Source organism: Chroicocephalus ridibundus, chromosome 16, assembly GCF_963924245.1.
Source record: "Chroicocephalus ridibundus chromosome 16, bChrRid1.1, whole genome shotgun sequence".
NCBI lineage: Eukaryota > Metazoa > Chordata > Aves > Charadriiformes > Laridae > Chroicocephalus > Chroicocephalus ridibundus.
The window spans coordinates 9,246,851-9,273,106 of record NC_086299.1 but is presented as its reverse complement, the minus strand read 5'-3'; the positions used below and the strand labels follow the sequence as shown (position 1 = coordinate 9,273,106).

The window sequence follows — 26,256 nt, the reverse complement described above, 5'->3', positions numbered from 1 at the left end:
CCTGGGCCAACTTTGCTGCGGTTCCCCGCTGCTGCCAGAAACCCCTTTTATTCGCCTTTCGAGCCAACCTCGAGGCCGGCAGACAACAGCGAGTAATTTATCTCCTGGGGGGGTGGCGGGGGGGGTTCCCCGGAGAGCCGGAGGAGGAGAGAGACGCCGAGCCGGGCTCTGCTGGCGGCCGCACCGGCCGCCTTCACCTGTTCCTCTTCTCAAGCAGCCTGGCTCCAAAATAATTCAAGCTCCCAGACAAGCCCTCCCTGGGGTAAAGTGAGAAACGCTGGGATAGGTATGATCCTCCCCCCGCTTCCATCTCACCGACGTGCCCCGCGGCCAAGCTGTGCCTCCGAGGGTCGGGGAATCATAGAATTGCCAAGGTTGGAAGGGATCTTTCAGATCGTCGAGTCCAACCAACGCCTAAGACGGACAAACACCACCCCTAACACATGTCTCTAAGCACTCTGCGGCACCCAAGGTGGAGGAAGGGACCCACGTGCCCTGGGAAGGAGGGTGCTCTCCTCCGGAGGGATGTATCCCGTGATTTTTAATTGCTCGGTGAGCAACATGGTCATGAAAAGGGTATTGGGGGTGTGTGAGGTGGGGGAGCTTTCTGCCTCCCGGTCCCTTTATTTGCTTTCCGAGATTTTCTTCCGGCCCCGAGGAGGGGGAGTCACATCTCCCGGCTTCGCTGCGTTAGCCCGAGGGACCTGAATCCCCTCTTTATTTATTTTAGCTGGAAGCTGACATCCCGCTGTATTCTCATGACTGCAGGACCTGGGGCTTTAGCGAAAAAATGCTAAATATTAGAAGCCTCTCCGTAATTCTGCGGCGGTTTTTGGAGGGGCCGGGGAGCGCGGGCCCTTGCTACAGCCCTTAAAACCGCTGTTTGTTTGTCGAACGGGGCCGACATACCCAAACCCTCTCCCCCTTCCCGCCGGCCGGTGTTTCTGTGGGAAAGGCCGGCTCTCGCCCTGAACCCTGCGGCTCTCGCCTTTCGCCCCACCGCTTTAAACCCACCCTCTGCCCCCCCACACCCCCAGCCCCACGGCCGCTCCCCCAGCCCTGAGCCCCCCCCCCCAACACCACCACCATGGATGAGCGACTGGGAGCTGTGGGGCCACTGGTTTTTTCCCCCATCTTCGGAGAATGGGATAAAGACCACCATCTGCCGCTAAGTCCTTGTACTGCAAACGTCTCCTGCCCGGACCCCCGAGGATTCCTCTGCTCTCCCAAAGCCACAAAGCCCGAAAAAGGCCGGGGAGGCCAAGCCTCGGGCAGAAATGGCAAAAGGGGAGAAAGAATATAAGGCAGAAAGAGGGGAAAAAACAGGCCAAGGCGGCGGGGGGGGATCTCCATCCCTCTGGAAAACTGTCTTCTCAGGATTTCTGGTGCTGCCCTGCACGGCGGTTTTTCCTCTCCCTTGTCACCCCCAGCCCCCCCTGTGTCTTTTTTCTCTTCATCATCCTTTTTTTTTTATTTCAAGGGATGGAAAAATAGACAGACACGGGCTGTGCCCAAAAACCAGTCCCCGGAGGTGGAACAGGCGATGCCAGGCTGTTGCTGCCCCAGGACTGTACAGCCCTGAATGGAGAGGGAATGGAGCACATTTTGGGGGGGGGGGAAACACCCTGATTCAGGGGTTGCTGCCTCCGCGCTGGGCAGGAGATGTTCCCTGCAAACAGCAGCATCCCTGCTGCGAGGCCAGGGTGTCCATGGAGGGGGGACACAGGGGGGCACGGGGGGATTGCACACCCCCACGCGCTGTGGGGTCTGGCAGGTTTTCAGCCTTAAGTTTTCAGATAAGCAGAGCTTAAGGGGCTTTGTACAGCTGGGGTTTCGCTTGGGCCCATCTTTAAAGGTAAGATACTTGTCCTGAAACCATCCCTTTGCCCCCGTAGCATCTGCGTAGTGAGTTTCTTCTGGCCTCCTCTTGGGAAATGAGGTGGAAACCCCCCCGCAGAGGGTCAGAAACGCTCGCTCAACACACCCTTGGCACCAGCAAAAGGTAAAAGCAGCCTCTTGGATTGCCTCTAGCACTTGCTCTCCAGCCTGAAACACTGGCTGGGCAGGAGATCTGTCCCTAGGATATAGGATTTTTAGGAGAAAACCAGGCAGGCTGGGAAAGGGGGGAGCCCTAAAGGTCTCGACCAAACCAGCTTGGTGAAAAGAGTGGCACAGGACGGGCAGAAGCCCCCTCCCCCCCCACCCCCAGCAGCTGCAGCAGCCTGTAAACGGGCTGTAAATGGGCTGTAAATGGGCTGCAGGTGGGGGAGCAGCCCCCGGCCTCGCCCGCCGGCTGGTGCTGCAGTCTCCGGCCGGGCAGCACTGGGAAAGGAGCCCGAAATCCTGGGATGGGGATGGGGATGGGGATGGGGATGGGGAAGGGGAGAGCAAAGGGCTGCGGTGGTCCAGGGCCGTGCTCCGCGCCCCCCGGAGAAGGGATGCGGCTCGGGCTGCGGGGTCTGCCTGCAGGTGGGTGCTGCTTTTGGGGTGGTGGGATCCCGTAAGGTAAGGACAGGGATTTGTCCTCCCTGGGAAACGCGTTGCTAAATCCGCCCCTCGCGGCTCCCCAGGTGCGGGGCGGGACGAGCGGCTGCGGTTGGGAAGCGGTGCCGGGGGTTGGCAGGGCAGGACCCCGAGCCCTAACCCCTTCCAGGCAGCCGTGCCCTGCAGCAGCACCCCGATTTGATCGTGTGTCCCCCCCCCGGGGGCTCTGCGGGGACCGGCACAGGGAGAGGCAAGGGGTGTTTGGTGCGGTGTTTGCCCCGGCTGCGACCCGCTGCCCAGGGCGAGCCTCCAAACCTCATTTATGGAGGGGCTGGGAGGGGGTTAAGGGCTCTCCTCGGCCCCCCCGTTACACCAGACGGCGGTCGAGCGCCTCCTCCGTGGTTCGGGTTTTGTGTTCGTGGGCACAAGGGGCGCTGGGTTGTCCCCTTCCTCCCCGGGGCGCCCTGCCGAGGTCTCCCAGCCCCCTGCCCGCTCTTGAGTTGCAGCCGTTCCCCGTGTGTGTAAGAGTGGGGAACTGCAAACGTTACCATTAGAGACTTAAACCTTTCCTTTTTTTTTTTTTAAAAAAAAAAGGAAAATCGGTGAAGGTAACGTTAGGGCAGCCAACGCGTCGTCATTGTCATCGCCTCTCCTGTTCAATCTGGGCAATTTCAGAGCCAGAAGCATCCTTGCCGCCTGCTAGAAAAGGTGGTGGCCGTTGCTGTGCTGGCCTCCTGCCCGTCCCCCGCCTCTCCCCTTTACCCCCGCCATGGATGAGCAGGTTCCTGCTGCTTCGGTTTCCTGCTCCGAAGCCGAGCGGTGGCCCTGGGCTGCTGGGGGTGGTTTGCATTAACACCCTGCGCCGCCCGGGACGGCGGGGAAAGGCCTTTGGGCTCCGTCCAAGAAGCGCCGTCCTGGCTCCGGACTCCCCTAAGGACGCACCTAACGCGGGACATCGCAGGGTTTGATCTGCCAATTAGCCTGGGCCGGGGCCGCTAACGGGAAGCAGATGGAGCTGCGTGTTATCAGAGGGGAAAAATCTGCCACTTCCCAGCGAGATCCCGGCTCTGCTTCACTCCTGGCTCCGGGGATGGAGAACCGAGCGCTTCGGGATGCGATGGGGAGCGCGGAGAGCCAAAGCTCCGGCTGCCCATGGGAATGGGGTTGAATCCCTACTGGAGATGCTCCAAACCTGTTGCCTTGCTTTATTGGGCACTGTAGGATTACACAGAGCTCCTTTCCCCATCCCGCCCTCCCTGTTTTCCCCATCCCAGCGGAGGGCGGAGCGGTCCGGGAGCATCCCAGCAGGCGGGGGGGGTACCCGGGGGTCTGCTGCCAAAGCCCCTGCCTCTCCCAAACACCTACCCAAGTGTTTATCGGCTTCAAAAAGCCAACTGTTTAAATAGCATTAGGGGACAGATTTAACGTCACAAAAGCCATGAAATTCAGAGTTAAGGCTAAAAAAAAAATCCCCTTGACACTCTGGCCTTAAGTCATAAAAGGCGTGAGTCGAAGGCAGCGGCTTGAAGGAGCTCTGGCACCTTGGCCATGGCTCTCCGGATCCCACACTGCCCTTAACGAGATTTAATTGAGCTGATGGGACACTCTGGAAAGGTTCGGGGGAGCTTTTTTGGGGGGGGCTTATCCCAAGCTGGGCAGCAGGAGGGGACTTGGCCGAACAGGACGCGGCTCTGGTCCCACCTGGACGATCTCCAGGGGTTCGGAGACCATGCCTGAAGCCGGGGTGGGTCCGGTCCTTCCCTTCCTGCTGTGGGACCTGGCGGGGGGTGTTTGGAGCTGAACTGGGATCCCGCGCGCCCTCCCAGTATATGGAGCAAGAGGATGCTTTGTAGAAACCCAGATGATACTGAATTAGGCGCCTACTCGATTGGGCCTGCCTCTCCCATCCTCATGCCGGGGGTGTGTGTGTGTGCAGAAAATAGCAGAAAAATTCGTTTTAGCAGAAAATACAAAGCTGGGGTGCTTTCATTTCGTAGGTTTTTTCTCTCTGGGATGAGCATGTGGTGAGAAGGGCAGCCAAAAGGCTGTTTTTTGGGGGGGGTTTCTGCAGGGGCAGAGCTGTGGCAGCCCGAGCGTCCCGCACGCTCTCCGGGAAAGGCTTAGCTGCTGAAGATGAGAGCAAAAAGGTGGGTGGGTTTTTTTTTTTTTTTAAGAAATAATGAATATACACGAGGATTGGGCGGCGTTGGGTGCGGCAGCATGAAGGGGAGCACCTGCAGTCAGGTACCGAAACCGAAGGGAGCTGCTGGGATGAACAGAGACGGCAGAAGGAGGGGGTTTGGGCAGAGCCTTATTGTTTCCGTCTTTTCTTATCACAGCGCGTGCACTGAAGGTACCGAGCGCACGCTCGAGCTCGCTCTTTACTTGGCAACAGTTTGAAGAAGTCATAAAAGAACACAAAGAGTTGTTTTTTGGGTGGGTTTGTTTTTTTTTTTGTCATTTATTTTATTGCGCATTTTCGCACTTAAACCAGGATTCACAGGTATTAACGCACCTCGTTCGTGACCCGCGTGGTAAATACCAGCCCGGGCGTGGGCACGATCAATACTTAATGCTTCTTACAACAGCCCTAACAGGGTTATCCACACCATCTGCAAACCCTGATAATTGAACAGTTATTAATTGCGGGTGTCACAGATGTATACCTTTCTAAATCAGAAATGATCCTGGAAGGATGCAAGACTCCGGGGCGAAGATCCCTTTTCCTGTTTGCGTTGCAGGACCCGGCCCCGAGACCTCGCTGATGGCGCGGCGCAGCACAGCGACCGCGGACCACAAAGGTCGGAACTAATTAAACTTCTTAATTTGTCAGCTCGTGGAGCCTCGGAGACGGGCCGGTGGGGGAGAGCAGCTCTCCAGGACCGGGGGCCGGGGGGGAGGTCCTGGACACAGCACCAGAGGCTGGGAAATGCCTCTTGCTCTAATTGCAGAGCTCCTGGTGCCATCCCAGGAATTAAGTAAAATTCCTGCTGGGGGGGGACGCTGAGGGATGCCGCGTCCACCTGAGCAGCTTGTGCAGGAGCTTTCCTATTATTGAAACATCTCTTAACATCTTCCCGCTTCCTTCCAGCAGGCATAGGATCACAGAACGGCTTGGGGTGGAAGGGACATCTAAAGGTCTCTATTCCACCCCCCCGTCCCGCCACAGGCAGGGACATCTGGGACGTGTTCGGCTAGGTCAGGTTGCTCCGAGCCCTGTCCAACCTGGCCTGGGATGTTTCCAGGGATGGGGCGTCTCCCAGGGACCGGAGCAGCGGAGGCAGCCGATGCCCAGCGATGGGGAGCACCGGGGGCAGCCTGGCCTCGCCACTGGAGATGAACCAAGGGGAACAAGCCGGCTGTTGCTGCTCCACCTGCCCGAGCCCACCCTGAGACCGTTTGCAAGGTGATGTGCCGGTAAATCCCAGCTCTCGGCTTCGGAGGGGTGAAATAAGGCACTTCAACTTAGTTCTAAGCAGCGCCGCCCTCGCAGCCGCCCTCTCCTGGCCCAAGGCGCCCTCTGCCAAGTTCTCTTCCTGCACCAAAACCCTTCGGGTGTGTGGGAGGCTTCGCTCTTCCTCAGGAACCGGGAGAAAAGATGGCTCAGGGCTCCCACCGGGTTGATCCCTGGTTTAAAACAAGCCCGGCCGCCTGTGCCTCCCGGGAAGGCTGGGACGGGAGCCCCTTGCTTCCAGTGACTTCTGCTGGTGCAGCTCCCGCTCTGCCGGGGAACGGAGGCCTTGGGGACAGGGAAGGGAAGAGGGAAGGGAAGAGGGAAGGGAAGAGGGAAGGGAAGAGATGGCTTTTTAGAGGTGACTGGGGCAGGGCCAGCCTCTTCTCACCCACCTCCCGCTTTAATCCCAGCGCGCTGAGAGGGAACCTCACTGGATCACTCGGGATGGACACAGTAGGAGGAAAAGAGAACCCAGGGTCCAGGTATCCTTCTGCAACCACGGCTCCGACAATCTCTTAATTAATTAACTAAGCATGCTTACACAACTAAGAAAACCTCAAGGACTTCTTTTTCAAGTTAACAATTTAATAATAGAATTTTTTTTCTTTAAAAATAAAACCTAAGCTCGTCGGGTTAAAAGATCAGTAGATTTAAGTGCTCTTTTTTTTGCGTGTTTTGTTTTGTTTTAAGGTTGTAGCTGCGAAGCCACTCTGTGCGTTGAGGATCAGTAGTACGGGCGCGGGGCCGGGAGAAGGCGTCACTGCATGTAGGCGTAGCGCCAGTCCCTCAGGGGCACGTGCGTTTCTTTGATGGCCTGGGGTGACGTCCAGCGCAGGATGTAGTGGGGGCCACCAGGTTTGTCGTTGGTGCCTGTTCCCAAAACGAAAAAACAGCGCCGGTGACCAGGAAACAGAGGACAAGGGACTTGCCCGGAGGGGGATGCGGCTCGGCGTGCGGGTAAGGGCTGTCTCCAGCCAGGAGTCGTTGGTCTCACCTGAGATGCGGGAGCCTCCGAAGGGCTGCTGAGCCACCACGGCGCCCGTCGACTTATCGTTGATGTAGAAATTGCCGGCCGCGTTGCGCAGAAGGTTCCTGGCTTCGTCGATGATCCTCCTGAGGAGGGAGAGAAACGGCGGTGACAGCCACGGCGCAACGGCACAAATTTGCGCCGAGGCCTCTACCCTTCTAGAGCAATTGAAATCATGAAAAAAAGCACGTTTGTGTTTCTTTGCACACACTTCCAGGACTGCACGCTGTTTAACACACACTGAAAGGGGTTGTGCGTACTTAGAATTCGATGAAATTACCCCCATTTTGTTTTCTTTTAGTTTGTTTCTCTTTTTAAGTTGTATTGTCACAAAGTGAAGGTGATTATAGCCTAAGGCTGGTCCCTCTTTGGGGTCACGCTGCTCTTAGCCCTCCGCCTGCTTAAGAAAGAGGGCTGGGGGTGCGTCATCCTCTGGGGTCCAAAAGTTGCCTTTTGATTTTGTGCCAAAAAAAAAGCACTTTTAGGGATGAATCTAAGGCGGTTTCTCAGCCCGTCCCTCCTCGGCAGGAGGGCTAAAAGCAGCGTAAGCTTTGCGGGAAATGCCTTCTTTCCTCCCCACCGTGCAGGGCGGGGACGGGGGGAGAAGGGAGGTGGGTGGCTCGTCCTCCAGAAGGGGAAAAAGCATCTTTTCCGGCTCGGGATGGCGCGAGGCAGCGCTGGATTTTGGCACTTACTTCTCCTGGGCGAAGACTGCCCCCGTGAGGCCGTAGGGCGTCGTGGTGTCGATGAGCTCCACCACCTCCTTGTACCGCTTCTCCGGGTAGACGTACACCGTGAGGATGGGGCCAAAAATTTCCTGTGCGGCAAAAAAAAATAAAATTAAAAAAAAAAAAATAATAAAAGCACTCAGTGGGGACAGCCTCCAAAAAAATAAACCAGCTAAAACAGTGATGAAGAGCACCATCCCGGCACCGACTCATTGTACAACTCATCTCCACGCGCCCGGCAGACACCCGAGGACGGGGCCCTGCAGCCCCTCTCGCACCTTCGCTGCCCCCTCCCCGCAGGCCGCCCCCACCTCTTTCATGATGGGATCCCGCGGGTCTTTGCTCTCCACGATGCAGGGCTCCACGAAGTAGCCCACGCTGTCGTCGCAGCCGCCGCCGGCCAGGATGGTGAGGTTGGACGACTTCTTGGCGTGCTCGATCCATTTCTTTATCCGGGCGAAAGACTGAGAAAAGAGAAATAAGACTAATTAAAAAAAAAAGTGTGGGTTCAGGGGGCGTCTAAAAGGAGGTTTGGGCGATCCCTTTCTGGGCTCTGCTGCTCTCCCAGCTCAGAGGAAGGGGTGGGAGCTGGAAATACAGCCCCGGGCAGCCCGAACGTTACGTCTGCGACAACGTCTCAGCAAAAATAACTCACTTTTCATGAGGGGCAGTGACTGAGGCAGGCAGGAGGGAAAAGAGGGCTGCTAATCAGCTCTAAAGTCATCGCTGATGTTGGTACTTGGCGGTAAGCAATGAAACCATTTAACCCACCGCTCAGTGAAAGCCTGGTGGTGGTGTTACCTTCTGGCCCCAGTGGAGACAGGAGAGGTGGGCTCACCTTGTCATCAATCACTGCAGAGAAAAACGTCCCGAAGTCCTGGGCAGGCTGTGGGAAGGCGGAAAGGAGGCAAAGTGAGGACACAGCGTGGCAAAAAGCTAACTCTGAAATCAGGAGGAGCTGAAATTCCCCAAATAGCGCTCTCCCCCTCACTCCAAACGCACCTCCGTTCGAGGGCGCAAGCCACCCCTTTTCAATTAGTCTGCAGCATTCAGCGACTTACACAATCCTTCCTGCAGACGCTGGCTACAAGTTAATTTCTAATCACTAAAAAAAGATGGGGGGGAAGGGGGGGAAGCGGGGACGGAGGGGCGGTGGTGGGGAGAACCAGTGGATAAAAAGCTCGGTTCAATAGGAATTAGTAGCCAGTTACCGCAGTCTCTAATCCCATCAACCACCCGCTGAGCCGCAAAGCCCTTCAGCAGCCCGGCAGCTCCGCTCACGTCTCCCACTTTGATCTTCCCGTGCTCCTCCAGCAGTTTCTCTTTGATCTGGGGCCACAGCGAGTCCGGGGCGTAGAGGCGGGAGCAAGCCGAGCATTTTTGGCCGCCGTACTCGAAGGCCGAGCGCAGGGTCCCGTTCACCACGCTGGCCACGTCGGCCGAGCTGTGCACCAGGTGGAAGTTCTTTCCGCCGCACTCTGGTGCCGGAGAAGGGAGGAAAAGGGGTAAGTAAGGGTTTGTCAGGGCTGAGCCACCTCCAAAAAGCACAAGCTACGGACAGGTCCCTTGAAAGGGTCTCAACCAGCCCCGCCTGGTTCCGCGGGGACAGTGCCACCACGCCAGGGAGCGCAACCCCAGAGCTGGAGCAGGCTCACAAAATGGACAGAAAAAAGGACCGACCCGAGTTCCCAAACTTTGCGTGGAAGCTCCATGATCCCAGAGCGTCACTGCCTCCCGCCCGGGTGCCACCTCCCCACCATAAAAGCCGCCCATCCCGTGCTGGTGGGAGCTGGTGCCATAAGCTCCTCCGAATGCCCGCTGCACCCAGAGGACCAGGCTTTACGCGGTTTGCGGTGTCATTTGCTCTCTGCTCACAAGGAGAGGAATCCTGGCCATCACCCCCCTACCCCTGCATGGCCTCCCCCCCCAAAAAAGAAGGTGTAAGAGGCGGCAGTTACCTCCAGCCAGGCGTGGGAAATTGCGGTAGCGATCCAGGTTTTCGGATACCTGCTTCCAGAGCCGCTTGAAAGTCCTGGAAGAGAAAGGAGGAGCTGGTCAGTGCACACTCGCCTTTGCACACTTGGAAAAGACACGCGTGGGTGACGTGCCCCGCTGAAGGGGACCCCAGCAACCCCCTGCAACCCTCCCCAAAAGAAGGGGTGCCCTGCAAGCCCAAGAGGAGATGCCAGCTGAGAACGAGACCCCAGCTATCAAAGCAATGGCCCTACACAACCCTAGTTTTAAGAATAAGAAACTGCTGCAGCGTCTCAGGGAAGACACGGGAGCGAGCGCCCAGCAGAAGTTTCTGTTTGTCTCCACTCCCCCCTCCCTTTCAGGCCTTACTGTGACAAACCCCTTGGCTGCAAAACAATAAAAATGCTAATAACCTCCCACCAGGAGGCACAGCCACTAATACTAATTTATGAGCTTCCCACCTTTAGAGCACGATGCTCATCAGACCATGTCCTTCGCCGCTGGAGCGGGGTCCCCGGGTTTAATAGCCCGTTACGGGCTGCCGGGGCCCTCAGCGTCACTAACGCGCCCCGACACGCGGGCAGGGCACGCGTCTGCAAATCTACCTGGGGCTGGCATCGCTCCGCCAGCGCAGTGCGGTTCGTTAAGCCACATCACGGCATCCCTGGGTGAGCGGGCAGTGGCACGTGCAACTTTATCTATTCTCCGTGCCTTGAGTTTAGCAACAGAGACACCCTGCTATTAAATGCACTCCCTGTAGCAAGAAAACCTGGTTAGACGCTTTTTTTCATCAGTTTTAAAACCCTAGCTTAATTACGTGCTGTAAGGATGGCTAGTTGCCTGCCTGCTACCCTAACTCAACGCCGTCCTACGTGTTCGAAGGACCGGCAGACGAGCACCAGCGTCGTCTCAGCCAGCGGCTCCTCATCCCTCTCCCCACTGCCGCTCCCCTCCCCAACGTACGGGACGCTGCCGGTGAAATTGAGCCCGCAGAAGTGCTCGGAGCTCGTGACGGTGTCTCCAAACACAGGCCCATCGGCCGGCACGAACTGCACAACGTTCGGAGGGAGCCCGGCTTCGAGGAGGATCTTGTAGACGGCGTAGCTGGAGAGCAGGGCAGTGTCGCTGGGCTTCCACAGCACCACGTTTCCCTGGGGGGGAGGAGAAAGTCAGCGCAGGAGGAACGGCTTCAGCCCAAACGCAGGTTTGCAACGCTTAAATGCTCTGGCAAAACACTGTCCCGCCGCCCACAGCGGATGGGATCGGAGCGATGGCGCCTTTGGGTGAGTTACACTCATCTTTCACCCCGAGCATTGGTTTTGAAAAGGAGCGTGATTGCCCCGGTCAGGTGAAAGCATGAAAATCCTCCCCTTTGGCACTGCCGGGTCGCTGTGCCAACCTTTCGCACTCTCCCTTGCCGAGGACGCAGAGTTTTGCCTTCCCGAAGGAGCCGTGGAACGCAGACCTGTTTTATGTCTCGGGAAACGGGCCGAGGCCGCTCAGAAACGCGCTTACGCCCCTGCGAGCGCTGCCACTCGCCGCCGCCGGGTTTGCGCCCGGCCCAGCCGGGGTTTGCGCCAGCCAAAGCGGTGAAATAAAAACCTCACGCCCGGATTAACCGGGCACAAGCAAACGGCACCATCGGCTGGAAAACCCGGCGCTAAAAGGCTGGCGGCGGCACCCACCCCTTTGGCTCCGTGCCACCGTCCTCCCTTCGGCCCCGTGCGCAGCCGCAGGGCCAGGGGGGGTGGTGTCCAGTGACCTCCCCGGCGTCACCATCACACTGCCGGTCCCCCGCCATGCAACGGGGTCACAGCCCCGGGGGAGCAGGAGGGGGAATTTTTTGGACTCTGTCTCAACCAGGCGCCGGCTTTGCAGGGACTGGCGGTGCGGGCAAAGCCCCTTCCCGGCCCCCCCCGGCCCCGATTAATCCTCCCGCTTCCAACGGTGAGAAAAGAAAAGCACGCTCTGTAAAAAAATCTCCGAGCAACTGGGAAATCTAACTCGGGCCACGGTCGGAGACAGGATGCCCGGCAGCCTGGACACCGGCGCGGTGTGGCCACTGCTCCGCTCCCGAGGAAATCCCCGCTCCCGACGCTGCCATGGCACTGACCGCGCCGATCTCTCCAACTATTTAGGCAAGAGCAATGTTTAATCCCCTGGGAAGCGCGCCGTGGTGACTAAAACACAGGGGCTCTAATTAATACCCACTTATTAAGCACCATTTTCTCCTAAATGTAATTCCAGGTACCACCTGCCGCTGAGCTTTTCAAGCCCCCCGCTGACGCCCTGGCTCCTTTTGGCCCCGAGTCCAGGCAAGGAGGGGGGTTTCCTGGCACCGCAGCATCCCGGTGGGAATTTATCCTCACACCCGGGGAGGGAGAGGTGGATGAACAGCAGGATGCCGAAAACCGCTCGCCCAGACCTGCCAGCACGGGCTTGTCCCAGCCCAGCAGGGTTCATCCGCTCTGGGATGAGTTTATCGCCCAGTGTCCCAAAGCCGAGGACCCTCCCCAAATCCTGGGGTGGGAGGAACGCATCTCCCTCCCCCAGAAAACCTCCCAGCTCCGCGTTAGCTTCACCCTCTTCCTTCCTTCTCCCCACTCCTCCCCTGCAAAAATGACAGATTCCAGTGCTTTGCCTTGAATACGGCTTTAAAACGTGGCACCTCCAAATTAAAAAGCTTGGTTCTCTCCCTTAGCGCAGCCTTTCCCCCCCCCAGCACGGGACACTGCTGCTGCAGGGACCGTCTTTGGTGCCAGGATGAAATCTGAGCCTAATCAGTAAAGAGCTTAGGACAATTTTGTGTGGTTTTTTTTTTTTTTTTTTTTCCCCAGTGCAACAATAAATTAATTAATCCTGGCCCAAATTCATCAAGGTGTTATAGTCTCTCCCCAAAACCCACCCTGCAAAGGCAGGTGCTCCCCGTGCTCGCTGGTGCCCTGGGGTGGAACAGGTACCGATACGTGCTGTTTACCGATACTTTGACTTTTTGGACCATCTTTCCTGTCTGCCAGCATCTCCCACCTCCCAGCTCAGCGCTAAGTGCCAGGGCCACGACCCGCTCGCTCCTACCTTCGCCCTAACACACCCGCTGGACCCAAAAAGCGTCTTCCAAGATGAAACCAAGCAATTACAAACCGATCACACGTCCATGTCGCGACAGCGCCCTGAAGCCCCGTTCACAGAGCAAGCAACAAGTGGGAAAACAAAACCCTGCTCTATTTCTCGTCTCCCCTCCCTCCCCCCTGACCTTCTCTAAAACCCAGCCTAGGAGAGAAAAGACACCTTGCTTCGGAATAAAAACCCCAGAAAAGCAGGTTTGGGCAGTTTTCTCCTTTCCCAACACTTCCCCCTTCGCACCTGTCCATCAGTGGACAGGTCAAAAATCCAGCTGTCTTGTAATTGAAGACATCTGCGTCTAATTGCACGGCAACTGATTGGAATTCAAGGGGACCAACAGAGGCAGGACCCCAGGTGTGTCCTATTGAACAGAACCAGGGAGGCTGAATTTGCTCCTTGTGGATCCCAGACCAGGCAAACCGCAGCCTCGGAGAAACCGGGTCCCCCTCCCAGCCTTTCTCCGCACTGTCCTCTCCATCCCTGGTTCTCCCAAAACCCCGCCACGACACTCACCATCAACGCCGGAGCCCCTGCCAGGTTGCCGCCGATGGCCGTGAAGTTGAAGGGAGAGACGGCTGCCACGAAACCCTGCGGGTGGGAGAGGAAAGGGACCGGTGGGAGCGCGGTGACTCCTCTCACCGTGGCGTGACAACCACAGCTCGGGGCAAAAAAGGGAGCCGCAGAAGCTGGGGGAGATCCCCAGCCCCGCTCCTCACCTCCAGCCCCCGGTAGACCATGCTGTTGGTGCTGATGTCCACGCTGAGGGGCTGGCTGCGCTCCAGCTCCAGGGCGTACTTGGCATTGAATCGGAAGAAGTCTATCAGCTCCGCCGCAGCATCGATTTCCGCCTGGATGACTGTTTTCCCCTGCCGGGAGAGGTCGTGTCAGATAAAAGCACTCAGGGGAGGGCGGAATGCAGCAGCCCTGAGCCGCAGTGGCGCGGCGCGGCGCATCCACGTGTGGTTTGCGCGTCGCCCCCATCCTGCCCTGTCTGCCACGTCCTGCGGAGGCAAAGGCAGCCCGTGCCTGTGCCAGGGGACATCGCATCCACCCGTGTCCCCCCGCAGCCCCGTAGTGCCTCCCCTGGAAAAGCCAGGGGGGCAACGCTGATAATCGCAGCCCACCACACCAGTTGATCCTGTTCCCGTGAAGCCTGAGGACTCACCTCCCTCCCTTCTCAGCAAAGAGGCAGGGATCAGCCCGTATGCCCTCGCAGTACGGGCAATTCCAACATTACGGCCATTCCCACCGCCACAAAATACCTTGGCAGCTCTTCCTGTGCTGCTTTCCCGACTCCCGTCTCCCCAAATTCCCTCCCATTCGCCCCAGCTATCCCGCCGGGTCAATCCCGCATCCCCCTTACCTGCCCAACCATGGTTTTGGCCAGCACCTCTGCTCGCCTGGGGCCGCTCAGCATGTCAGCCGCCTTCAGGAAGATCTGCGCCCGGTCCTGGACAGGTTTCAGGTCCCATTCCTTCCTCGCTGCCAAGGCGGCATTAATGGCTTTGTTAATGAGCTCCTGCAGAAGAAAAGGGGAAAGGCAGCAAGGGGGAACCCACCACCAGGGACGGAGGGGAAAGCGAGGGGCCATCCACCCCCAGGCACAAGCCACAGTAGCCACCTTCCCATCGCCGCAACCCCAAATTTGCAGCTCCTGGTAATGATTTTTTCCCAGGTCCCCTGGGATTTGGAAAGCCAACACCCGCCCCTGGAGCCTCTGGGCTCACATCCAGAGCAGCGACTTGTGTGTCCTCCAGACTCCTCACCGCCAAGCTCAAGCGCATCACGCCACAAACCCCAGAACCCCACCCTGAGATAAAGTTCGCTAAATCCAGGCAAAATGCTGCCACCTCCCCCCAAAAACAACGTCAGGCACTCACCTTGTCGGCGTAGCAGTACTTGGCCACCTTGTGCGCATGGTTAAAAGGCTGAAAAGAGAAGCAAAGCCTCTGTGGTTATCAGTCTGACAGCCCTCCCTCCGCTCTCCGGCTGGGTACATCCCTCTGCTCTGCTTCCACTTGTTTAAAAAGGGTTTTCCCCCAAACTCACCGACAGCTGGTACCGCACCGTCGGCGTCCACACCTCCTCTCCCCCGACCACGCAGGGGATGGCCTCTGTCTTGCCCTTCAGGTCGGCGAGCGCCTACGGGAGAGGAGGAGAGCGGCGCGGTGGGAGCTGCACGCCCGGAGCTCCACCAGCCGCCCCCAGCTCCATCCATCCTCCCCGCCAGCCCCACCAGCAGTGGCAAACCCGGGGACAGGCCTCCTTCCGTCCCCTGGGAATGGGGGACGGGATGGGGATGGGGAGTTACATCTCCAACTGTCCCCAAAGGGAAAGAGCTGGGCTGGGCAGGACGGGGCGTCCCCCCACCAGGAAACAGCCTGGGGTTGACCAGCAGCACCAGAAGCACAAACTGGGACCTTAAAGACCCCCAAAAAATCCCGATCCCCCGCAGCGGTACCTTCTGAAGCGCTGCTCGCTCAGGGCTCCCCGGCTTAAACTCGAGGATCGGCTCGTTGGTCACCTCGATGGCCGAGCGGTGCTGCCATCTCCGCCTGGGAGAGGAGAAAAAGAGGCGCTGAAATCCTCCACGGCTTCCTCCTTCCCTCCACGCCCCAACCTCCTGCACGCAACACGTGGTTTTATCCCCAGATGCCGTGCTCCATGCCCAAACCAGCCATGCACGCGCCAGCATCGCGCCCGTGCTCCATCCCAGCCCTCCCACAATGATGCCGGAGCCGGGAACTAAGCCAGGACATATCCCCCGGGCAACTGTCCCTTCTCCTTGCTAGGAAAAAGGTGCTGCAAAAGGAAAATTCTAAGGGATGATGTGGAAGGCAAGCTCCGAATCGACCCGGTTTGCTCCCCAACGTGCCGCCAGCTCCTGGCAAAGTCCATGGCATGGGGGCAAAAGCCGGGCCGGCACCCTCTGCCCGCTCCAGCGAGCGGCTGGACCTTGGCACCTCGAGGGCCTGCATTTCCCAACCCCACAGGAGCGTTAAATTGCCCATCTCAGCAATATTGCCCCAAAACGGGGGGGGGAAAGGGAGGCAGAAGGGGGGAAAACAGGGCGAAAAGGGGAATAAAAGGAGGAAAAAGGGGGGAAAGGGGGAGAAACGAGGGGAAAAGGGCAATAAAAGGAGGGAAAAAGGGGGGGAAAGGAGGGAAAAGGGGGGGAAAGGAGGGAAAATGGGGGGAAAGGGAGGAAAAGAGGGGGAAAGGGGAATAAAAGGGGGGGAAAGGGGAGAAAATGGGGCAAAAGGCGGAGGGGGGGGAATAAAAGGAGGAAAAAGGGGGAAAGGGTAAAAAAATGAGGGAGGAAGGGAATAAAAGGGGGAAAAAGGGGAGAAAAGTAGGGAAAAAGTACAAAGAAGGGGGGGAAGCGCCTGCGGCGGGGACGGGGTGCCAGCGAGGGGCAGCGCACAGCGGCGGGGTGCCGGGGCTGCTCGCACCCGCGACGCCCGGCCCCGCGTGGGAACGCTGCAAGAAAGGGTTTTTTGGGGATTTTTGAGGGTGTTTCCGGGGTGTCCCCCCGCCGAAGGGGACCCCCGGGCACTCACCCGCCGCCCCGCAGCCCCCGCAGCGCCCGCCACATCCCGGCCCCGCCGCGCTCCCCGCCCCGCGGCCGCGCCCAACCCGCGCGGGGGTGGGGGGTGGGCGGGACGACACTACGCAATTAACTATTCAATTAAAAAAATGTAAATAAAGAGGGAGGGAAGCGGGTTGGTCCCGGAGTGTGTCCCCACACACACACACACCCCCCCGCACGTTCTGTGTGTGGGGCTGCGGGATGTGCCACCCCCCCCCCCCCAAAACCGTGGGGCGGGAGTTGGGGTGTCCCGTCCCCCCCCCCCCCCCGCGGCGGTGGTTGCGCCCGGCCAACGGGGAGGCCGCGCGGCGCGGCACGTGGGAGGGGGCGGGGCGCTGGAAGGTGCTAAAAATAATTTTTTTAAAAAAATTATTATTATTTAAAAAAAAAACCAAACAAACACCAAAAGAACCGACCCGAAGGAGGAGGCGGCGGCGGCGCGGGGCTGGCGGCGGCGCGGGATCGGCGGCGGCTCCGGGCGCGGACCTGCGGGGTGGAGAGAGAAAGGGCGGGTGAAAGGCCTGCTGCGGGCCCCTCGGGAATTAAAAAAAAAAAAAAAAAATTAAAAATAAAGAAGATTTTAAACCAAAATGGGGGCCTAGGCACCGGCAGGGGGCCAGCAGGAGGCCGGTTTTCGCAGGGGGTATTTTTGTGTCCACAAAGGATTTTAAAAAGCACGTTTAAGAGCGGCAGGTGAAAGACCCTAATTTTTAGGGGCACCCAAAACCTCAACTTTTCACCCCAAATCCCCTGCCTGCCCCTGAACTGGGGCTCCAGGGAGGGAGGGAGATTCCCCCCCCACCTCACATCCAAACACAGAAGCAACTTTTGCTTTGAGGGTGTTTTCCAAGCCAAGAATTAACACACAGAGACATTATAACCAGGAGTTTGGTATTTATTTTATAATTTGTTTTGGGTTTTGTTTTTTTTTTCCCGTGTAACCAGAGAACAACTGTAACCCGTTTTCATCCACAAGCTCCCGCACGCGGAGAAGCGACGGCTGGATGAAGGATGACCCGCTGCCGAGGACGGAGGGAGGGAGGTGGGATGGGAGCCGGAGAGCAGACCTGGAAGGGGTCGGCGGGGTTGGTTTTGGCACTAAAAAAAAGGAAAAACGGAGATAATCCAATGGAACTGGGAGGAGCGTGAATGGTTCTGGCTCTCGCTGCGGGCGTTTCTCGGTGGCCCCGCTAAAGTGGATTAAATTTCCCAAGCCTTTGATGGTCCTGCATCCACCGGCGGTGAGCGCGCGTACCGTTTGGTCTGCTGCGAACTCCCAGCCGCGGGGGAAAATCGATTTACATCTTGACTCCGGAGCAAGTTTGGGAGCTGGTTCATGCTTCGGCCTCTCCTCACCAGAAAACAGCATCATCAAGTTCAGTCTTTTTTTTTTTTTTCTTTTTTTCTTTCTTTCTTTAAAAGAAGCTAATATACAGAATATAAAGCACAATATTTACACCAGTACGGTAAACAGGTTCATTTCCACACCGATCAGTAGTCTGTTTTAATGTGTATAAAAGAAATTCTTACATGACCTAAGAGGAACCGACAAGAAGTGACACAGCATGGGGAAAGGAGTCATCAATACCCTCCACTTAAAACACATTAAATAATAAATAATCATTTTTTGGCAGAACTTGGCTACGTACACTTTAGCCGCAGGTAAGGTGTTCGAAGGACTGAGCTGGGTGTCTCTGTTGGTGGAACCACATTAAACGAGAAGTGTGTCTAGTGACCAAGCTTTTAATCATCCTAATAAAGAAATTTTAGGATTTTGGATGAAATCTGCGCAGGGATGCTCCGCTCGGGCAGCCGAGGAGCCCCAGGCGCTGGGTTTGTGGCACAGCAGTACCAGGGTCTTCTGCCACGGGTCCGAAGCCACCCCGGGGGTTGTTTTAAGCATTAATGTCATTATTTCCCCCAAAGACGGAGCCAGCCAGATCTACGAGCACCCCCTTTGCTTACAGAAACGCTTCACTGTTGGAGTGCCTCAAATTAGGAGGGAATCGTGATTTCCAGAAGCATCAAATACTCACTTCTTAAACACAATTTGTTGCTTCTTCAAAAGAGAAGCTTTGAAAGGCTCCCGCAAGCGCGGAAGGGTCTTAAGACACACTGAACTACACACAAAAACAGACACAAAAAAAAAATAAAAATCAAGTGTTTCTTCACTACTCTGCCAAAGACTTGGGTTCAAGCCTTCGGTGCCCCCCCTCTCCATAAAGGGGTGGGAAGGGACTGCATTCAGAATTTGGCAGGTAGCGTTTGGAGTTCACCTCTGAAACCCGCATTCTTCACACCAGGATACAACGCGTCGCCATGATCGGCGATTTCTTTTCTCGTTGAAAACTCAAACTGACAGAAGTTACATTCTACTAAAAGCTTAAAAATCAAGCATTTGGGGCGACTTAACACTGAAGGCAAACATTTTTAAAACCTACGTGTTCCCCTGCAACCAAGCCCTGAACCAGTGCAAAAGAATAAAAAAAACCCCAGAAGTCCTGAAGCAACATGCGGAAAATCCTCACCAGGGTGTTATTCCACCACGGAAGCACTAATTGTTTCCTCATTTTTGCCGTGATAAATGGTGCTTTAAACATTCAGCTCTAAAATGAAGCACTCTCAAACGTGAAACGCAATCAGAGACTTCCCGATATTGCAATTCTCGTCCTCACGCGCTCCAACACAAACATCATTCCGCGTTTTTTCCAGAGCCAAGGGAAACGCAAGGGAAGCGTAAGGGAATCGCTGCTGTACTGAGCCCGCGGGGCCGTGGCAAGGCTGCGAGCACCCACCGGTCCCCAGGGCTTTTCCTCAGCCAGCCTCGGACCGATGGCCCCGCTCGTGTTTTTGCTGGCAGGGACGGTCATGCAAAAAAAATAATAATACTCTCAGATTAGATGCAGCTTTAGCTCTGTATTCAGGCGCAATTCCGAGCTATTATTTTGTTTCATCAAGTTAATTCCAATTTATGCCAGTGTAGATAAACATATAATTTATCTTCCAAGCAGGGAGCAGACAAAACCTGCTTCGGGGCAGAGATTTTCAGGGTGCTGCAATCACCCCTGGTTTTTAGGGGAGCAAACGGAGGTCCTCGCCCTCTCCTGCAGAATGCCTCGCAGTCGGGGGGAAAAAAGGCAAAAAAATAAAAAGAAAAGAAAGGGGGAAACAGCAATAACTCTGCAGTTGCAGCACAGCTGTTCACCTGTTTGGCTTGCCCCGAGGACACGAAGGGCGAGTGCTTTGCAGCCGTACCCGTCCCGTGGTTCCCACCTGGTCGCTTGAAACCGTTTGAGAATTTGGAGTCCCATCAGAGCAGGAGATGCTTTACAAGGGAATGATCGCATTTGCTAACAGAACTCTGTTTGCACTTTAAAAACCTCTAATAAAAATAGAATATATACTGTGGTTTTTTTATAAATAGATTACACATTTAGCTTAAGATTACATCCCCCCCCCGACACCTTTTTTTTTTTTTTTTAAAGAATTTTGTTTTTTCCTTGTGAGAACTAATACGATAATTACTACGTCTTTGAAAAAAAAATGTTTGTACCACATTATTCTTTGGACATTTTTGAACAACATGCATCCACAAAAGCAACTGCCATTTGTTTACTGAAAACATATTTTTTTTTTGTACAAACCCATTTTAGGAATTTGATCTATTATTACACGGCGAACAAGCAAAAAAATTTGCTTCCTTGAAATCCCCTTTTAAAAAATGAGAAACAATGAGGGGGATTTTCTGATTGTAAGTCTAAAAAAAGTGTCAATATGACACCGCATTAAGAATAGAAAACAAAAATAAAGTATTTACAGCTTTACAAAGGAAAAACGAAAAGAGGTCATCAAAATCATTTCCAGCATTTTCACCGTTTGTTTTTTTTTTCTGGCCAGCTTTTGATCTGGTTTCTACGGAGTGGTTATACGCGAACGGAACAGGACCACTGGCAGCTAACTCAGCAGCATCGCTTGAAACTAAACCGAAGACCTCCAAGGGAAACTACCCGGGACCGACCCTCCTAACTCCTGAGAGGTCGATCCACCGAGTCCTATACAGCCTAAATGAAAATTAACCCCCCAATCCCGAGTACGAAAACACCTTTTCTTCTTTAAAAATGGATTACATGTGGTTATAAAGAAACAGACACCAACAACCATGGTAATTTACCGTCGTACACATCACCATCGTACACATTATTCCTATTCCCTCTACTATAGACCCACATCCCTTACACTTACCAAAAATGCAGCCCTGTTACAGATGCTCCTCGTAATTATGGCTCTGAGATAAACGGTAGGTTACAGCTAGCTCGTTTCCGCAGCAAGTTGCCGCTTCCTCACTCGTCTCTCGCTGTCAAACTGAGGATATTCTTCCCTGCCCTCAACATACCAGCTACTCGTTTCAAGAGCACTCAGCCTTTTTCCCTACCAGGACACTGAGTTTTAAAGAAAATGAAACCCTGAACCAGCAGTTAAGTTGGATGGCCACTAAAATTGCTCAGTTTCTCCAGTCCCAAAGAGCATTTCAGAGTGGAGGAGAGCTGAACGGCAGCCTCCGAGGAGGGCGACTCACCGCACGAGCCGATTGCTTCAACAACGCCTCCACCAAAGCCACTAAAGCATCACCGACATTTGGCTTTGGCAGATCCTTTCTCAGCCTGGTGAGAAACTACGTATTAGCAGCTGAAGTTCATACAGGCTTGAAAAACCTTAAGAGTACTTAATTAAAAACATGCAGTCCCAGCCCCCTCGAAAAAAATATCACATCTCTTGCACCCACCCAACCCCTCCCCAACTTGCAGCCCTAGTGAACATGACCTTTACCACTTTGGCCACCTACGAAATCATAGGAACAAGCACTTTGGAATAAGGTTTCTTTTCCAGAGAAAAGCTGTCTACATCTACATGATGAAACTTTGGAAAAGCCCCTACCCCACACCAGAGGAACCAAGGAGTCGCTAGCTACTCTGTGAATAACCGCGCTGAGTATTCCGATCAGTAAGGAAACCACAGGAATATCCTTGGATCTGTTTTCTTGGACAGAAGCCATCAATTGTGGATCATGGCATGTGGATCCAGACGGACCAGCGGTTCTCCTCCCTACTCGGAAAAGCACAGGGAGCCCCTTTGATTCACAGGGCCTAAAAGCACCGCCGTGTCCAAGCAGGAGATGGACCTGAAGAGTGATGGAACTCCAGGAGACATTTTTGTCCCCACAATCGCAGTGGGAGCAGAAACCCTCCGAGGTCCTGCCCCTCTGCAGAGGTATTTCTGCCCAGGAACGCCCGTTTGCTGAGACACTTGTGCTCTTTTTGGAAGCAAGCCACGCTGATCTAGACTGGCTGTATGCTTACAATGCAGCCCTGCTGATTTCCGATCAATACGTAGGAGAGGCTTGGAAAGAATACTCAGGAAGCTAGAAAGATCGGCCAGCTTACCTTTACCTAACACTGAGAGGGTGCTCAAATCGGGTATTTCCCTGCCCAGTCCTAGCACTGCTCCTACACAGCAGTTTCTAAGCTTCCCGGCAGGAAAAATACACATTTGGTATTTACTCCAAGTCTCGCAACCGCTAGTTAACTACACAGTTACCTTTAGGCAGTACAACTACGCTTTCAACCTTGGTCTAAAAAACAAACAAAAAAATTATTGGCTGAGGTTTATACCCTGTTTTTACCTGGCTGAGGTGCTACAATTCCCATTAGTAACCACGACCAGCTTGATGATGCCAGAGTTTCCTCAAATACCACCAAGTGATGTGACTTTTGATGCTGCTTTCTCCTGTGTAAACAGAAAGGTTGACAAAGCCCAGGTCTTCTCATTTTCTCACAGAGAAAGCACATGGCTGTTCTTCCCTAATTCTAGGGCAGCAGTAGTTTGGGATTCATTTTACTATGCCCTAAAAAGGATTACGGTATTTTCCAATGTTCAGCTTTTCTGAAGAACAGTGCTCTGGACCTCTCCCAATGTCACGTCTCCAGCCTACATCTACACCACCGCATGTCAGTTTATCCTCATGCTTCAACTACCCCACTCTAAACATCATGAAAGCAGCATAAAATGGAGTTATCTCCCTGTCAGCAAAGTAAAATCTGCGACCACTATGGTTTAAAAAACAAAAAAATCCTGAAAAAAGGAAAACACAAAAATACATGAACTGAAGGGCTGATTCCCCTCTTAATCCAATCACTGGGAAACAAAGGCATTGTAATACGACATTCCTCCTCAAAAGAAGCTCTACAGATAACTAACATGTGCAAATGTGTTTTTAGCTTTCCTTTCCCCAAGAGATAACTGTAGCCCAGCAGGGACCAAACATTCCATATAAATAAGGCGAGCTATTTTTTTTTTTCTTCCTTTTTTTTTTTTTTTTTTTTTTTTTTTTGCATAGTAGTTTATCAGTGATAGTCCCACCCCAGGAACCCTCCTTCCTCCACCCGCTTTGCCACCGAGCTGAGACTTGCTGCTTCAGATTCTGGAGTCCAGCAGAAAGCTTGTACACATCTCAAAGGCTCCTTCACCCAAAAAGGATGGAATGAAGGCGTTCCTTTTAATATTGTATAACTGCTTAATCCTAAAAGCTGTCTCTAAACCCGCTATTATTTTTAAGTGTTTACAGTTCAATTTGGAGGCATTCTTTTTTTGTGCCAGACATTGGTAATTGTACCATAATTGCCTTGGGTTCGCTTCTCATTTTGCCAGCGTTCTTTTTGCCAATCAGTGCAGCAGTTCAACAAAACCAGAAGCTTATTGAAATACCCAGAGCCTTTGCAGCACCATTCTCTGCTGCTACCAGATTACTTTTTTTTAAATAATATTTTTTTTTTATAAAAACACCTGCTATTAATATTCCACTGGAGCTCAAAGTGGCTCAGCTTGGGGCAAAGGCACAATTAAAACACCATGTTTTCTTACAGGACTCTGCATTTGTGATTTGTATAACAATAGAAATTTACAGCACCAATCCTTGGGTGGGGTGGGGATGCGTGTAGGAATGAGTCCTTAGAAACCCTGTGCAAGGGCTTACAAGCCTTTTGGTTTTTTCCCCCCATCAGTGTATTGTTTTTTAATCTTTTCTTCTATCTTCCCTTTCACTGTAGTGCTCCAACTACGTATCAGCTGACCATGGGCTCCACGTCCGTCTCTCTGTCCAACTCATCCTGAATTTCATCTGTGTTTCCTGAGTCGCTGCTGGCTACAGAGCTGGGAGAGGGAGAATTTCTGTAGAAAAATTCAGAGAAAAGTTTAGACCAAAAAAATTAAATATCATTGACAGAAGGAAAAAAAAGAAGAAACCTTTAGAGAAAATGGTCACTTTCACTCCCCAAAACAATTTTAAATACCCTTTATTAACATTAAACTTTGGGTTTACAGTAAATACCAGCAGTAAACTTCAGCGTCCCATGTGCTGCCACCCCACCCCTGCCATCTCCTGCATGAACATAAAGACTGCCCTAGACTTACAGATCGGGAAACGGAAACTAAGTCCAATGAACATCCTACAGCATCATCCATAGTAAGTACAGTCTTGAAAACTCAAAAAAAAAAAGTTTATCAGCTTATTCTTTTAACCCAGGATGTGTCCTGGAGGCGAGCAAGAGACAAGAAAAAAATCCCTCTCAGTACACAAAAGGGTTCTTAACACAGGAGAGTAAAAAAATGAGTTCTTACAAACCCAGAGCCAAGATTTAATCTGGGGGTTGGTTTGTTTTAAGAGTTCTAGGACTATGACACTAAGATTAAGCATCCATCAAAGTTAGGAAACTCCATTTATACAGCCAGTCCTATTGTTGACGTCCCTGTTTTTACCAACATGTGTTGAATCCTTAAAAGTGTTACTGGGTGTAGGAACTTACACACTGTTACAGGGTTCCTTTTAACAGCCCTGAACAAAACAGGATTAGCTAAAGGACAAAGCTTTAGGACAAAATGATACTATTGCCTTTAAAACAACTTGGCAGGAAACAAGAGCAAATGAAATTCTTGAAGCACCCCATGCAGAATAGTAGTATCTCATTACCTGTCGGCTGAGCCTTTGATAAGCCTACGACAGGTTTCCATTTGTACATCCAGGCCCCTTTTCATACTACACATTTCCATATATTCATGAAGGTGGCGATTCATGTCACTCTTGGCCGTGGCCAATTCCAGCTGTAAGAAATAAGAGAAAATAATCAGCCTAAGGTGAGCTGCTAGCAGCTTCTCCCAGCCTCCCTCAATTTTACATACTGGTGGGGATGCTAAAGCTGCCCAGAGCCAATCCAAAACACCCGCACAATATATGCTTAACCTCAGTGTTTATGTATTCATCAGCTTATACCAATGTATTCATCAGCTTACGGAGTGTATTTTAATCAGAGCTCGACACTGTTTTTAAACAGCCCTCAACTTCTTTTCTGCTGCTTAGCATCTTGTTTGTCAACACACAATAATTAACAAAAGCATATTGGAGGCAGGGCAAAGACTTGGAGAAGCTACAGCTGTTGTGTCTGGCAACCTCTGAGGCCACGTCTTGTAAAGTGTTTCCCGGTGTGATGACGGATATGCAAGACAAACAGGGGAAAAAAGAACAATAGTGCATTTCAATTCTCTTTGTTCTGAAGGTTCTCTCTCCACCAGCTACAGATTTAAGCTTACTCAGCAACAGTGCTGCATGGAGAATGGTATTTAGAAAAAATCACAAGGGCGTATATCAAAGGAAAACGTCTTTACATTCTTAGATATATAAACATTCCACCTTTCCTCTGCGGGTATACCGGACCAGAACACTCCACATGTTTTTTGTCCATTAGAAACAATTTATACTGTCGGGAACAACTTCCTCACCTCTATCTGCCCTATTGTTTCTTGGTATTCCTTGTCTCTCGTTTTAAAGAAAGACTCTGTTTCGTGGATCAGGTTTCCCAGATTTTCTTCCTGCAGGGGAAAGGAGGACACGAGGAATTAGCAAGCAACTAACAAGGAGTTCAGTAGCAGACTGAAGATTTTCTTACTTAATCTCACTCAGAAACGCAGGTTGCTATGCTCTTTCATGCAAAGATATTTATTTTTATTTAAATTTTTACACAGACAAGTAATATTCCATTTCTTTAAACTGGCATATCAGGAAACACATTTTTGTACCATGACCATGGCTTTGTACACACAAGATAAAGTCTCTGATCAAGGAACCTACAGACCAAGGGTTCAGCAATTAAACACAGGTACCTCATGCATGCCGAAAAACAAAACCATGGATTTTCCTGAACCTTTCGCAGTCTGAGCACGCTTGGACAGATTGTAATTGCTTTCCAGCCATGAAACAATTTTTCCTTGCATTGACCACACCGCTACTTACAGCTTTGCACTGGAATTCTCATTTTCCAATTACTTATTATTACTCCCCAGTCCTTTCAGTCTCCCTTACCTCACACGTATGCTCTGCATGTGCTGTTTGCTTTGGAAATTCTTCGCTTAACTGCTCGATAAAGCAAGCCCACTCCAGCACACTACCGATGAAAATGTCACACGTAAGAACACGTGCTGACCCAAAGGAAACATCCCGCCAGACAACAGCTCCTGGATCATCACTGACAGAACAGTCTGGGCTACAAAACATATTGCTCTATTTCTAATGACTAAAACAATGCCATTTTTCTCTCTTTCATGTTACTACCTACCTCCCTTTTCCAGAAAAAAAAAAATCATCATCAATTTAAGGCAACTGCACTGATGAGCATTAATTATGTTTCCATCTTTTGGCCGCATCTGTGGCAGCTTTCTCAGGATGATACCTGGTACCAGCGCGGGGCTAACCAGCCTGCAGTTACAGGAATCGTTCCACTTATCCTTTTATATGCAGAAGCGCTTTAAGGAGGAAGGTCAGAAAAGAAGG

General features: G+C 53.2%; 2 protein-coding genes across 3 annotated transcripts in view; both read right to left on the bottom strand.

Annotated features, from left to right (window-relative positions):
- Positions 1-6,502: 6,502 nt before the first annotated feature.
- ALDH4A1 (aldehyde dehydrogenase 4 family member A1) lies at positions 6,503-16,416 on the bottom strand. Its single transcript, XM_063353865.1, has 15 exons — positions 16,351-16,416; positions 15,252-15,345; positions 14,840-14,932; positions 14,671-14,718; positions 14,154-14,309; positions 13,507-13,656; positions 13,304-13,378; positions 10,631-10,818; positions 9,652-9,725; positions 8,975-9,171; positions 8,532-8,579; positions 8,005-8,157; positions 7,661-7,782; positions 6,933-7,051; positions 6,503-6,808 (listed from the first exon to the last, which is right to left on the bottom strand). Exons 1-15 carry the CDS (start codon positions 16,383-16,385, stop codon positions 6,696-6,698), a joined length of 1,665 nt encoding a protein of 554 aa, XP_063209935.1. The 5' UTR covers positions 16,386-16,416; the 3' UTR covers positions 6,503-6,695.
- Positions 16,417-22,758: 6,342 nt separating this feature from the next.
- IFFO2 (intermediate filament family orphan 2) overlaps positions 22,759-26,256 on the bottom strand; it is a 38,599-nt gene continuing 35,101 nt past the window's right edge. The window contains exons 6-8 of one of the 2 annotated variants that reach the window (XM_063353850.1): positions 25,209-25,298; positions 24,403-24,533; positions 22,759-23,603 (exon numbers count right to left, since the gene is read on the bottom strand). In XM_063353850.1, coding sequence (XP_063209920.1) covers positions 23,498-23,603; positions 24,403-24,533; positions 25,209-25,298 — 327 coding nt within the window. In that variant the 3' untranslated portion in view covers positions 22,759-23,497. The remainder of the gene's footprint in view (positions 23,604-24,402; positions 24,534-25,208; positions 25,299-26,256) is intronic. The other variant, XM_063353849.1, reaches the window with a different exon arrangement.

Coding starts and splice junctions, on each gene's coding strand:
- ALDH4A1 (XM_063353865.1), bottom strand. CDS start 16,385: ATGTGGCGGGCGCTGCGGGGGCTGCGGGGCGGCGG. Junction 7,783..8,004: donor GGGATCCCATCATGAAAGAG/GTGGGGGCGGCC, acceptor TTTGCCGCACAG/GAAATTTTTGGCCCCATCCT. Junction 6,809..6,932: donor CGGAGGCTCCCGCATCTCAG/GTGAGACCAACG, acceptor TTTTGGGAACAG/GCACCAACGACAAACCTGGT.